The sequence below is a fragment of the Thalassophryne amazonica genome, chromosome 6 (genome assembly GCF_902500255.1).
Source record: "Thalassophryne amazonica chromosome 6, fThaAma1.1, whole genome shotgun sequence".
Classification (NCBI taxonomy): Eukaryota; Metazoa; Chordata; class Actinopteri; order Batrachoidiformes; family Batrachoididae; genus Thalassophryne; species Thalassophryne amazonica.
The window spans coordinates 103,907,754-103,922,794 of record NC_047108.1 but is presented as its reverse complement, the minus strand read 5'-3'; the positions used below and the strand labels follow the sequence as shown (position 1 = coordinate 103,922,794).

The 15,041-nt window shown below is 40.5% G+C and overlaps 1 protein-coding gene across 1 annotated transcript; it reads left to right on the top strand.

Annotated features, from left to right (window-relative positions):
- Positions 1 to 942: 942 nt before the first annotated feature.
- Positions 943 to 14,759, top strand: nemp1 (nuclear envelope integral membrane protein 1). Its single transcript, XM_034173057.1, has 9 exons — positions 943 to 1,095; positions 4,378 to 4,499; positions 7,320 to 7,539; positions 7,625 to 7,697; positions 7,796 to 7,889; positions 9,296 to 9,410; positions 9,763 to 9,988; positions 10,169 to 10,345; positions 14,004 to 14,759. The coding sequence occupies exons 1-9, from the start codon at positions 987 to 989 to the stop codon at positions 14,182 to 14,184; spliced, it is 1,317 nt and encodes a 438-aa protein (XP_034028948.1). The 5' UTR covers positions 943 to 986; the 3' UTR covers positions 14,185 to 14,759.
- Positions 14,760 to 15,041: the final 282 nt, after the last annotated feature.

Below are 15,041 nucleotides of genomic sequence, written 5' to 3'. Positions count from 1 at the left end.
AAATTGGTTTGGTTTGTCACCCCCAGGGATACAGTATGTGTGAAACTTAACACCATATTAAATCAAAATCAAATCAATTTTATTTATGGGTGATTTTTAGACTACGGGCACTTATTATGTCCTTTGATCATATTGTATGAAAAACAGAAAAAAGGGGAAATTTCACAGTTTTGTAGTTATCTTTACAATGAAAGTGTGTTAAGAAATTTGTTCTAGTAGTCTATGATGACTTTTTCACCTTTTTCAGCATCATTATATGCAAATATTGCCGTTTTGTGCTTGTCCCACACCCAGACTTTTGATCTTCAATGATAAAAATGAATTGTAAAGAAACATTTTTTTCTAATGTTTTAAAATATCTCTGAATAAAATATCAGTAAAATAATCAAAACATAATTGGGGTATTCAATGTCATACAACTGTTGTGATTTTTTTAAACAAAATGTAGTTCCCACACTATTGCCGTAATTTCCACCACAACACTGCACAGCAGGGTATATATATATATATATATATATATATATATATATATATATATATATATATATATATATATATATATATATATATATATATATACATACATACATACATATATGTATATGTGTGTGTTGTGTAAAGCCATGATGTGAAGCTCTCTCATCTTGTTTTTGATGCAGTATTGGGATATTAACAACCATGCTTTTTTCCAAAAATCCTAGAACGCCTTCCCTCTTGGAGTTATTTTCCTCCTTTCTCGCTGTGTGTGTGTGTGTGTGTGTGTGTGTGTGTGTGTGTGTGTGTGTGTGTGTGTGTGTGTGTGTGTGTGTGTGTGTGTGTGTGTGTGTGTGTGTGTGTGTGGTGTTATTGAACGTACCCCAGCAGTGACGTTTCCCAATCTCATTTTCTAATTGGCCAGACCGCCTGTCACTCCACCAAGCGCGCGTGCCTGGTGCATAGAGGCGGAAAAGGCGGAGCCATATGGGGTCGAACTTGATGCTCTCATCATGGCGGGATGGATGAACGGGAGGAAGTATTTATATTTGGAAAGTGTTAAATTAATGTTTTTCTTTATCTTGCTTTTATATTTACCGCATAAGTCTTGTCAATATACGGGTAAGGCTCAGTATTAAGAAGTAATGAGAAAGGGAGAAGTTGATTTAAACGGGGCAATCCAGTGTTGTTAGTGAGGCTAATTTATTTTAGCATGTATGATTTATGTGGCGAGATGACGATTTGGAAAAAAATGACAAGCGCTTATTTATATTGTATTGTAGTTGTGTTTACTTTTTGTGTGTTTGTTTTGCGTAATGTTTACGACCACAACGTTTATCAATATAAAATAGAGGTAAACTGTGATTATTATTTAATACTGCTTTTTACTGCTTTTGATAACGATGATGACAATGTTTGGGGTTTTATTTATTTATTCGTGAGTTTGTTTTGTGTTTGTGATCCTGGGAATGCTTGACCTTTGACATTACCCAGCAGCCCCCGCGGCGCTTAAACCCTTAGCCCGACCGCCGGCCCTGAATGGAGGATTTTCAGGATCCTGCTAGGCAGGTTCCTACACACATGCATGATGACGTCACAACTCTATCCGGTTAGGGAGACGTGGCTTCTTTCAGTAACAACAACTGTCAAAAAACTTTATCGTGTGTGGTTCGAGTTGTGTGGCGATAGGAATAGCCTTTTGAATTCTTGAGTAACAATGTCAGTCGCATGTAGAAATCAAATAATAGTGAAAGAAACCATGTCTCCCTAACCCTAACTCCCTAACCTAATCTGGATCTATGTTGACATCAGAGACATTGTTTAACTGGTGTCCAGCTTCGATTAGTTAGTCGCTCCGTGAGGCGTCATAACAATGGATCAATCAGCCGCTCCGTGCGGTGTCATAACAACGGAGCTGGACGACGGTTAAATGATGTCTCTGAAAGTCAATGCAAGTCCAGATTTACTGTTTCGCTTTGGCTTCAGTGTCCTTCGCTAGTTCTGTGTTACCAGTGCTTTAGAGCGATAGTCATACCACTGCAGCACTCCTCATTCCTTGTGGGTTAACAAGACAATGACAACAAAATTACTTTCCGATACGGTGTGGAATTCACCTCCAGTGGCCATTTCACTCCCTGGAAATCTGACAGCTGAGCAGGTGTTTCTAATGATGCCAAACATGGGCGTGAGAGGCTCACTAACCAGAAGTCTCAATGTCAAGATGGCGGCTGTTGTATCGAGTCATCTGGTTATTGTAGTTTTGATTAACTGGTTTGTTAAATGTCAGAAAATAATTTTAACAATGTCGATCTAATTTTCTATACTCCAGGTTCAAGTGTTTGTGTTCTTTTTTTATTGTCTGTCAGACTTTCCAAAATACAATACAGACAGATAATCACATTTATAAAGCTGAGATTAAGGGCAGTGTGACGCTTTGAGATCAGAAGGTTCCTACTTCAAGATCACCTGTGTCCATTCTCCATGTGTTGTAGAGTTGCGTCAGGAAGGACATCTGATGTAAAATCTGCCAAATCAATACACAGGTCCATATCTGATCTGTGTGGCAACCCCTGAATGAAAAGCTGAAAGAACCTGCTATGAATTTGAGAACAGAAATTGTGTGCCATTTTTGCTTGACAGATGATTAAACGAATGTCATAATAATCAGAAGAAGTAAAACTTGTATATAGCATTGGTGTTGGTCCTTATCCCGGGATACTGTAGCATGAAATCGATGAGAGCCTGCGAGTTCCCCTGGATGAGATACTAGTACATCACAGGTTACTCTCCCACTCAAGGCCAGTACCCATTTACAGCTGGGTGGACTGGGACAATGCAGATGAAGTGTCTTGGCTAAGAACATGAAAGCGTGACTGGGAATGAAGCCCAGGTAGACTTATTGGTAACCCAACTCATTATCCACTATACATAATATAAAACTGTGATTAAATTTTCTGTCAATTAAGTATTCATTTGTGTCCCTTAATTGGTATAAGTGGGTATAGAAAATGGATGGATGGACTACTTCCTAACCAGGAACCATCACCTCACAAACTTTCTTTCATATCCTTGTGATGTTTGTAAGATAGTGTTCACAAGGACACAATCATAGAGTCGATTTCAAACAAATGATTACAAAAGCACATTTCCCTTTTTTGCCTGCTTCATGTCACTGTCAGTAATATCTGGGTTTTTTTCTTCAGATTTAAAAAGGGACATATGGACTACAAATTTTGTTTATTATAACATTGTAATAAACATAAGCATCTTTTACAGGCTTTTATTTAAGCATTAAGGTATAATGTTTCCACCCATGTATGTGACAGCATTCTACTTTTGAAATGCTTTGTCCCATGTTAGTTATGATGATAATAATCTTATCTCTTGATACATTGTTGATCCAATGACTTTAGCTGCTTGACGTTATTCAGGACAAATGCCATTTTTTAAAAATGTGTTATTGCAGGTTTTCTTTTCACTAAAGCATATATTTGTAAGGTAATAGTGTCGTATCATATGTCAATGAAACAGCTCCCGCATTATTTTTGTGCTAAAATTGATTTTCTTGAATGATGCGGTTCAAATTTTCAGACTGCTGCCCCGTTCTTCAAGGAGGGACAATGTTGGTGCCGGGGAAAATTTGAAATGGAGTCAAATTGTTTTTTAGTGGAACTAACATGTTTGTCTCTTTATAAGGATTGGGAAAAGTATATATTTTCCAAGGTTCCAACCTTTAGTTAAAGCGGTACAGCCCCATAATGGTTCAAGGTGTAAAATCAATCAATCCTGTGGTAAAATTTGCCCGATGCTCAGATTAAGTTGAAATTGTTCACAAGTTGTTTGTATTGTCTCATAGGATCCAAAAATGTACTATTTTACATTGTGTGGCTTAAATAAATGGCAAAATGTATCAAGGGTCTATCTATGGGGGTCACCAAGACTTTCCCTGGATGTTACAAATGGTGCCATCACCAAATCAGTTAAAATGCATTTTCTGCTTCAGTATGACAAGAGGAATCATTTGACACCACTTTCAGTAACTTCTGAGCATTTACCCCAGAATGACCTTGAACCTGTGTAACTATTGGTCAGAACCTAGACAAACTATGCCTTATTTTAATCCTCTGAACAACACAGATATATATTGGTGTATATTTTAATATAATTGAACTTTTTCAATTTACCCCTGTACTAATGTTTGCCCCCTTGCAGAAGAGAAGCAGGGGTCTGATGAAAATTTGAACCTCATCATTTTCTGACAGTCTAGGCCCTATTGAAGCCCAAACAGCAACAAAATCAATTTTAGCATGAAAATCCAACGGGAGTACTGTACACGCTATACCGCATTTTAATGTGTGACAGTCTTACCAGCATTACATACATGTCTTCTTTTTTTAAACCTAGGTAACACACCTCAGGTAACCGTTCTGCAGGATGGACAGGAGTATGTCAAAACAGGATCCAATTACTTCTGCTACCACAACTCCATAGTGCCCACCTGGAAGCACACCTGGACAAGAATACAGGTATTGGCTTTTCTTCAACTATTCTTTCAACATGTCAGAAAGTACACATTAAAACTGGGGGGGGGGGGGGGGGGGGGGGGGGAGACAAAAAATACAAAACCCAGGAGCAAGCCCAAAGCTGCTGCAGACATTTCTGCATCAACCTTACAGAATGTGTTCTTCTTTTGGCTGCTCCTGTTAAGGGTTGCCATTATCGATCATCTGTATCCATCTACACATGTCCTCTGCATCTTTTTATAGTCACACCAGTCACATGCATGTCTTCCCTCATGACATCCATTAGCCTCCTCTTTGACCTCATTCTTCTCTTCTTGACTGGCGGCTCCATCCTCACCATCTTTCTCCCTATATACTGCACATCCCTCCTGTGAGCACACTCAGACCATCTATCTTGCTTCTCTCACCGTTTCCAAACTAATTCCTAGTTACTAATCCCGACTGTCCTAATCACTCCCAATGAAAACTGCAGTATCTTAGCTCTGCCTCCAAACAATGCATATTTCACTAATACAGATACCCTTATATTAAAAATGACTTCTGACACTCTTTTTCACCCACTCCATCCTGCATACACTCTCTCTCTGTCACATAAAGACTTTGAACTGTTTCCTCAATGTGCTTCACAGTTGTTCATTTTTCCTCCACATAAAAACATAGTTAACTACCGGTAATTTCAACAGTTTGTTGAGAATAGTCAACACTTTTGGTTTTTCAGTGGTTTTTAACCAAACTAATTTTGGACAAGTTATTTAAAATTACTGTCATGTCTAAAGTTTTATAAAGTGAAAATATCTGATATTTGTTTTAGTTTTAAAGTAATGTGCTAATTTTTAAGGTTTTGTGAACACATGCTGTTTCCAGCAGTGCATTATGGGTAGGATGATGTAATCTCAGTACAGTCACGACAGGACAATTGCATTTCAGACACTCTGTTCAGGCTCCACGGACAACAGCATTAAACTCTAGTGCCTAAAACTCTCGTGAATATATTCTCTGGATTTATAGACGTTGTTATTGTATTTGCATTTGTTAAATTCCACGCATTTTAAATGTAGCAGACAGGGATTATCTGGAATTTTGTTTTCAAGGCCTCTACTGCCATCTACTGGCCAGTAGTGTTCATGGCAGTATTCGCCCTAAGTACTAAGCGTCTGGGCACCAAATCAACTTTTTGGCTTTGCAAATGGCTTTTTTTTTTTTTTTTTTACAAATGAAGTTTAAAAACAAAACAGCAGCAAAAAAAAAAAAAAACAAAACATTACAAGACAGCTCTGCGGTGTTTGCACAGGCACAGTGCGAGCGGTTAGATGCTTGTAGCTCTTCAGCAGCAGGATACCCTCATGACGGCCGACCAGAATAATATCAAACAGGTTTGATTTTCATTGGACCATATGATCGGCGATCAGGAGGTGGTCCTGAGATGTTAAACACAGCTTGTTACTCCATGTACACTACATGATGCAGGATGCGCGATTAACCTGAAACTCGGTTCAAAAAATTCTCGCACGAATGAAAAATCATCTGAAAAAGGGCCAAAACTCGCACAGTGGAAAGCCAACATTTATGTGTCAAGACAATATTGAGTGCACGTTTTACAATATAATAAAATGTGCGCACATTCTCTCCACATACAAAACATTTTGCGATGACACTTCCAGGACGCCGTAAAAATGCCTGTTTTTACAAATAAAAAAATTGAATATTTTACAAAAGCACATTTATCTGTTAACACCAACACACATCACATTAATGTGTTGGTTTACATAATGAATGACTGAACCAATCGGTGTTTAGCAGAGGCACATTTTACCCAGAATCCTTTGCGATCTGTCTGTTTGTTACAAAACCTCAGAATTAGTGCATTATTCAACATTAAGATATATGCTATATTTTAACTTTGTACAAATGACAGAATTGACATTAATGGAGTTATTCTATCGGTATTAATGTTATTTATAAATCAAAACCATAAGTCAGCATGACTTTATTTTTCAAGACCTCCACCTGACCGGAGTGTTGAGACTGATAGAGAGTTGGCTTTATGGCTGCTCTGAGTGCCTCTACTGGGAGCTCTGTAGTGAGCAAGTGCTTCCAGCAGGGGCAGAATGTTCAAAGACAAAAGTGTGGTCTCATTGTTTGGGTCTGTTGTTACTTTTAATATTATTAGAAGCTATTGTAGCATTAAAACTTAAATTTGTTTTATTAGTAGTTGTAAATGTACCAGAGACAATATTGGAATTTATCTGTTATCGGTTATCTGTAACTTCCGATACATTTTTGGGTGGTTTATTGTTTTATCTTTATCAAAGATAACTTTTCAGTTATCTGAATATCTGTTATCGAAGTTAATTTTTTGGTTATCTGTGCCCACCACTGAGTACAACAATCTAGTAAGTAAACAGAAAACCACCTTTAGTAAGTCCCTTCGGCTGCTCCCTTGTTTGCACTTGGGGTCGCCACAGCAAATCCAAGGTGGATCTGCATGTTGAATTGGCACAAGTTTTACGCCGGATGCCCTTCCTGATGCAACTCCACATTACATGGAGAAATGTGGCAGGGGTGGGATTTGAACCCGGAACCTTCTGAACTTAACCACTTGACCACCACCCCTGCAACAGAAAACCACCTTTAACTCTCTCAAATGGTCCCCTTTCTTTAAAGTAAATTATTGCATCAGCACAGAATGGAAAGTTTTTTTTTTTTTTACCAGAGCAGTGACCACTAGTGGCCACTCAGTTTCAGCAGCGCCACATGAAACCAACCGCACACTGATAAAAATCACAGTGCTTTCATTCCACATTAATGATGTATTCCTAACAGGTCCGAGTGTGGAGCTCAAAACTGTTTAAAGTTGAAACTGTAAGAGATGAACAGAAGCTGCAGGAGCTGGAGCAGTTCAGTGTGCTTGGTTTCCTCTTGAGCTTCATACATGAGCGGTACAATGAAACCACAATTAACATCAGTCTGTACAGCAAGAAGACCTGCTTCAAGATCGACCCCGCTGATGAGACCACTGAGTACACTGTTAAGGCCCTTCGCAGTAAGTGGAAGCCAAACCACAACCGTTTTTTTGTTTTTTTTTGGCTGACTGACACTAAATTATTACATTTTCCCTTCCACCTTAGAGTTTGACATTTACCTGTTTTTAGTATTCCTCATGGGGGCACTGTTGTTTGTCTTTGCAAACTCACTCAGCAGGTATTTAGTTCTTTTAAACTTATATTTACCATAATAAGATTTAATGGCTTAATTATGTCTTTAATTAAATTTTTTTTTTTTGTCCCTTTACCATAAAGGAGTCAAATTTTCTACTACTCAGCTGGCATGAGTACAGGAATAATCGCTTCTCTCATCATCCTCATTTTTGTTCTGGCACGCTTTTTGCCAAAGGTAAGGACAGATATGTCTGTCTGTTTTTTTTTGTTTGTTTTTTTTTGCCTTCTTGCTCTCGGTCGGGACAGTCGCATTTTTCTCTCCTCCTCCCTCCCCAACTTTCCTGCTACTGTAGCGTGTTTTGTTTGTGAGGCTGCCAGCCCTGCTCCTCTGGAAAACGGCAAAATGGATCTGATCAAGTGGTGTCTGAACGCAATTGACACTGTTTTTTCCACAAGACACTCGGGAGCGGAGGACCCGACCTGTCCTGCCGGGACACATGTGGCGGGTTACGTGATGGACAGCTGGCGGAGGTGGCAAGTCATGTGCCTGTACACATTGTCTGTGGAGGACGTTGAAGATGTTTACTTATTTGGAGCTGTGGTGACCGGGTTTCTGCTGTGTGGGGCAGCCATAGCACTGGTTTACCGGAAAATTAAGAAGGTGGAGGCGGCATTAATTGGCCCGTCCAGGCTGCCCCACATGATTGATTCGATTGGAAGGGCAGTGTCAGCTCAGTCGGCGGGTGTCAACCGCACGTTGAAATCCATCTTGGGGAGAATGGCTGCACTGGAAAGCCGCTTTGATCGTCAATAAGACCACATCTCCTCTATTCAGATGTATTTGGGAGCCACTCTGAAGTTTCAGACTGTGGAATCTGCCAGGCGTCTGTTAATCTGATTATCTATTTGGTTTCCAAACACCAGCTGTCCTTCAAGGCTGCTGGGATAAAATCCTCCCTCCGGGGAACACTCCTGATAGCCTCGCTCCTCATCTCCCCCGCCTCTTCGTCTTCCCCTCCCTCCCTCCCTTCCCAGTCCTGAGATGTTGACTGTGGGACCTTGAGACTCTGGTGGACTGATTCAGGACTGGGATCCCCCCCAGGATGGACAGATAAGGCCTGTCGATGGTGCCATGGGCGGCCTTCCGGGCTGTCTGTCTGAACACTGGACACATCCAAGTCTCGGCTGTTGTCTGTTGTCTGTCGTGATTTGTTTTTTGTTATGACTGTTTTTCTGTGCTATGGGTTTTTTTGCTCTCCAGTGCTGCTGCGTGAGTTCAACACAGCAGCAATGGAGGTTTTTCTTTTCCCAATTCTTTCCTTGTGTGTGCTTTTATATGTGTTCATGTACCTGGCTGGCTTATGTGTGTTGTTGTTTAAGTGTGTCATGAGGCCGGTCAAGGTTTGCTCAGCCCTGCTCGTGACCTAGGGCAGGGATATACATGTGGAGCTGGTCCCCGGGTGCCAAAAAAAGGCGACCTCTGCTCCTAACTGGCAATTAGGATGGGTAAAATGCAGTTAAACACATTCATTGTGCAGGGAACATGTTCCTATTTGCATATGACAATAAACTCCTTTTGAATCCTTGAATCCTGTCTAACTTGATCTCATACTTACTATTTTTCTTTCTCTGGTTTTACAGAATAACTCCTTTTATATGCTGGTTGTTGGTGGTTGGTCATTCTCGCTGTACACCATCCAGCTTGTCTACAAGAACCTGGCATTAATTCTCACAGAACACTGGAAGCTGGCATTTGGTACAGAGTGATGAACCTTCTCACAGCAATTTTTCACAAATAGAAATGTCACACTAAAGTGAGATGGTTAATGATATCTGAGACTGGTGTGTAGAGATATTAAGACCACTAGGCAGATATTTTACTGACAGGTATTTCATCTGTAATTTGTAATTGTGTAATTTGCTTTCTGTAGTGTACATTGTGTAAGCATATGCATGATTGCAGCTGCCTTGCATTCTGCCTTTTGACTTGAATCACAGAACTTTTACAGAGGCTGCCAAAACAGTCGCTTTTGCTCTGCAAAGCTCTGTACTTTGTTATTAGTGTTTTTTTTTTTTTGTTTGTTTTTTTTTTTTTGTTGTTTCCTCAGGTTACGTAGCAGTGGTGGGCTTCATCAGCTTTGCTGCGTGTTATCGTTACGGTCCTCTGGTGGATGAGAAGAGTATTGACATTCTGTCGTGGACACTGCAGCTGTTTGGCCTGTTGCTGATTTATTCTGGAATTCAGATTCAGCAAGTTGCCTTAGCTATCATCGTAGCAGCTTTTGTCTCCAAAAATCTGGAGTACCCAGTCCACTTTGTGCTGGCTGCATGGAGGTAGGTCTGCAGACTGAATGGCAATGGAAGGTGATGTGGTAATCCTCCACAAATTCACACTAAAACAGGGTTTGGCTTGATACTTAGTTAATATAATGTGTAATGTTTTGTATTAAACCAAACAATAACAAACAAGTTATTATTTTAACATTTTAATTGAACACTTGATGTGATGTGCAGGAAAGTCAGAACATATATTCACTGGAAGCCAGAGCCACGTCGCCTGTTGACTGAGGAGGAGTATCAGATACAAGGAGAGGTAGAGACTCAGCGAGCACTGGAAGAGTTGAGGAAGTTCTGTAACTCCCCAGAGTTCAGTCCATGGAAGGCCGTGTCAAGGCTTCAGTCTCCAAAAAGGTTGTTATGCTGACCATTTGTTGCTACACATTTTTTGTTAATGTTGTAAACAAATAGGGTGTCAGCAGAGCCTTAAGAACTTTATTTCACTAAATCAAAATTTATGTATTCCATGATTAAATGCATGTATTTTTGTGATGACAGATTCACAGTTACCCTATGAGGCACAGTTTGTTGTTTTATTTTATTTATTTTAAGTAGTTTGGGAGGTCCTGCAATTTCTACTCTGTGCAACTTTCAGACAGAAAAAAATCACATGTTCATTAACAATAATGAGCACCAAAGAAAAGAAATCCAATCAATAAAAGTACACAACAATGCACAAAAATCACACCCTGTCCTCTGTATCTTCCTCTGTCACACCAACCACCTGCATGTCCTCCCTCAGCACATCCATAAACCTCGTCTTTGGCTTCCCTCTTCTCCTCCTGCCTGGTAGCTCCATCCTCAGCATCCTTCTCCCTATATACCCTGGGTCCCTCCTCTGCACATGTCCAAACCATCTCAATCTTGCCTCTCTGACTTTGTCTCCAAACCGTCCCACCTGAGCTGTCCCTCTGATATGTTCATTCCTAATCTTGTCCATTCTTGTCACTCCCAAAGAGAATCTCAACATCTTCAGCTCTGCCACCTCCAGCTCTGCCTCCTGTCTTTTTGTTAGTGCCACCATCTCTAAGCCATACAACATAGCTGGTCTCACTACTGTCTTGTAAACTTTCCCCTTCACTCTTGCTGATATTCTTCGGTCACAAATCACTCCTGCCACCTTTCTCTACCCACTCCACCCTGTCTGCACTCTCTTCTTCACCTCTTTACCACACTCTCCATTACTTTGAACATTTGACCCCAAATATTTAAACTCATCTACTTTCACCACTTCTATTCCTTGTAACTGCACTGTTCCACTGGGCTCCCTCCCATTCACACATGTACTCAGTCTTGCTTCTACTGACTTTCATTCCCCTTCTCTCCAAAGCATATCTCCACCTCTCCAGACTAGACTCAACTTGCTCTCTACTCTCACTGCAGATCACAATGTCACCTGCAAACATCATAGTCCATGGGGACGCCTGTCTGATCTCATCCGTCAACCTGTCCACCAACACTGTGAACAAGAAAGGACTCAGAGCTGATCCTTGGTGTAATCCCACCTCCACCTTGAATGAGTCTGTCATTCCGACTGCGCATCTCACTGCTGTCACACTATTCTTGTACAAGTCCTGCACTACCCTAACATACTTCTCTGCCACTCCAGACTTCCTCATACAATACCACAGCTCTTCTCTTGGCACCCTGTCATAAGCTTTTTCTAAGTCCACAAACACACAATGTAACTCTTTCTGTCCTTCTCTGTACTTCTCCAACAGTATTCTCAGAGCAAACATTGCATCTGTAGTGCTCTTTCTCGGCATGAAACCATATTGCTGCTCACAGATAGTCACCTGTTTTCTAAGCCTAGCTTCTACCACTCTTTCCCATAACTTCATGCTGTGGCTGATCAGCTTTATGCCTGTGTAGTTATTGCAGCTCTGCACATCACCCTTGTTCTTGAAAATACGAACCAGCACACTTTGTCTCCACTCCTCAGGCATCCTCTCACTTTCCAAGATTTTATTAAACAATCTGGTTAGAAATTCTACTGCCATCTCTCCTAGACATTTCCATGCCTCCACTGGAATGTCATCTGGACCAACTGCCTTTCCACTCTTCATCCTCTTCATAGCAGCCCTCACTTCTTCCTTACTAATCTCTTGTACTTCCTGATTTACTCTCACCACATCATCCAGCCTTTTCTCTCGCTCATTTTCTTTATTCATCAGCTCTTCACAGTATTCCCTCCACCTTCTCAGCACACACTCCTCACTTGTCAGCACATTACCATGTGCATCTTTTACCACCCTAACCTGCTGCACATCCTTTCCAGCTCTGTCCCTTTGTCTGGCCAATCCGTACAAGTCCTTTTCTCCTTCCTTACTGTTCAACTTCTTGTACAGCTCGCAATATGCCTTTTCCTTCGCTTTGCCACTTCTCTTTTCACCTTACACCGCATTTCCTTATACTCCTGTCTACTTTCTTCATCTCTCCGACTATCCCAAAACTTTTTCGCCAACCTCTTTCTCCTTATGCTTTCCTGGACCTCTTCATTCCACCACCAAGTCTCCTTGTCTTTCTTCCACTGTCCAGATGTCATACCCAGTACTGTCCTAGCTGTCTCCCTCACCACATCTGCAGTACTTTTCCAGTTGTCCAAAATTGCTTCCCTTCCAACCAGTGGTTCTCTCACCTGCCCGCTAAATTTCACACAACAGTCCTCCTCTTTCTGCTTCCACCAGCTGATCCTTTGTTGAGCTCTCACTCTCTTCTTCTTCTTTACTTCTAAAGTCATCCTACAAATCTCACAACCATCCTATGCTGTCTTATGACACTCTCTCCTGCCACCACCTTACAGTCTCTGATTTCTTTTAGCTTGCATCTCCTATAAAGAATGTAGTCCACCTGTGTGCACCTTCCTCCACTCTTAAATGTTACCCTGTGCTCCTCCCTTTTCTTAAAGTAGGTATTCACCACAGCCATTTCCATCCTTTTTGCAAAATCATCTACCATCTGTCCTTCCCCATTCCTATCCTTGATACCATACCTATCCATTCTTCCTCATCACCTCTGTTTCCTCACCAGCATGCCCATTGAAGTCCGCTCCTATCACCACTCTTTCATGCTTGGGCAGACTCTCCACCACCTCATCTAACACACTCCAGAAATCTTCTTTCTCGTTCATCTCACAACCTACCTGTGGGGCATATGCACTGATGATATTCATCATCACCCCTTCAATTTCCAGCTTCACACTCATCACCCTGTCAGACACTCGCTTAACCTCCATCACACTTTTAACATACTCTTCCTTTAAAATGACCCCAACACCATTTCTCTTCCTGTCCTCACCATGGTACAACTTGTACCCACCGCCGATGCTCCTGCTCTTACTTCCCTTCCACTTGGTCTCTTGCACACACAATATGTCTACCTTTCTCCTCTCCATCATATCAGCCAGCTCTTTCCCTTTACCAGTCATACTACCAACATTCAAAGTCCCCACTCTCATTTCCACCCTTCTAGTTTTCTTCTTCTCCCGCTGTTTGTGGGAATGTTCTCCTCCTCTTCTTCGTCGTCTTTGATGGTGGGGAAAAAAAAAATCAAATGGACTCACATTTTTATTGTAGTTTTTCTCAACAATGTGGGCCAGCAATCCATGTTCCTCTATATCAAATAACATAATATGTTTTCCATCACGTTTATTTGTCTGTGGTTTATTTTTAGAATTTAAAAATCCTTAAGTAACAGCACATACTGTGGTGTGCACATGTGCTGCACTGAGGTCCTGTCCAGTATTACATTCATCCCTAGGGAAACGCTTTGGGTTCCATATACAGATAAAAGTGCAACTTTAGAAATTGTCTTCGCATTCTGTCAGACTGCATATAGAAGTCTGTATGAACCTATGAAACTCATATGTTGACTTTCATCGTGCTCTGAAACAAAATATCACCTGTGTAAATATGCGTGATAGGTACAACTTACTCTGAAGGAGTAATATGTGGTTGTATGTGGTGAAGTCTTACGTAGAATATTCACTGACATTATAAACTATAATCCACAGGTTTGCTGATTTTGTTGAAGGGTCACCACACTTGTTGCCAAATGAGGTGTCAGATCATGCACAGGAATATGGAATCGGAGGCTCATTTTTTGAAGATGAACTCTTTGATACAGAAGATGAGGATGGGGATGGGGATGTGAAGCCAGACGGCAGTTACACAGCGATGATGTGTAATAATTGACGAGACTTCTATTTTGCCTTTGAGAATGGTAACTGGAGAACTACTCAAACTCTCCATGGTTTCTGTACAAATGCTTCAGACTGACTTGGATTGATGACTGTGAAGGCTCAAAGAAGCCGATCTGTGATTTAGTCACGATTGCTGTGTCACTCAGTTAAACACTGACAACTGCAGGATGGAAGGTGGGATCAGATTTTGTTTTTTTAATACGAACATTCAAGTGGAACTGTGTATAATTTAAAATGTGCATTTATATGGGACCTTGGCAGAGGTGAAGCAACAAATAAAGGTCAATTTTAAGATTCTTGATGTAACTAATTAAAAATGGTATGTAGGGATTTCTATTTTGCTGACTTGCGTCGTATCTCAAAAGGTTTTAATTTTCTACGTAAATTTTAGATGACAAACGGCTGTCTGCACATTACAATCCAATTCATTATTGCAAATTTTTAATAAAGTTACAAGGACAAACCAGCTTTTTTTTTTAAAGAACATGCTTGTGTTAAGTATTTGTTTCTACTGTTTTCAACATCAGTTGCCATAAAACTATTTGAATAAAAATATATGAGCTCAGACAGAAATGTGTAATATCCTTATTCAATATTATTGGAACTAAACTATTGGAAAATGCTAAAGCAGTGTGTGTGAATTATTTGCTTTTCTGTACAATTAAGTAAAAAGCAAAAAAAAAAAAAGTATTTGGAGTTTGACTTATCAAGAATAAATTATTTTAGGGAGACTTGCACATGGCCAAATGGAAATAAGTACACATCAGCTTGTGGAATGTACGCTTTAAAACAGCAGAGGGCAGACATGTATTGAATATAACACTATTTTTGTGATAATAGCCAGACATG

Coding starts and splice junctions, on each gene's coding strand:
- nemp1 (XM_034173057.1), top strand. CDS start 987: ATGGCGGGATGGATGAACGGGAGGAAGTATTTATATTTGGAAAGTGTT. Junction 7,698..7,795: donor TTTGCAAACTCACTCAGCAG/GTATTTAGTTCT, acceptor TTTACCATAAAG/GAGTCAAATTTTCTACTACT. Junction 9,989..10,168: donor TTTGTGCTGGCTGCATGGAG/GTAGGTCTGCAG, acceptor TGTGATGTGCAG/GAAAGTCAGAACATATATTC.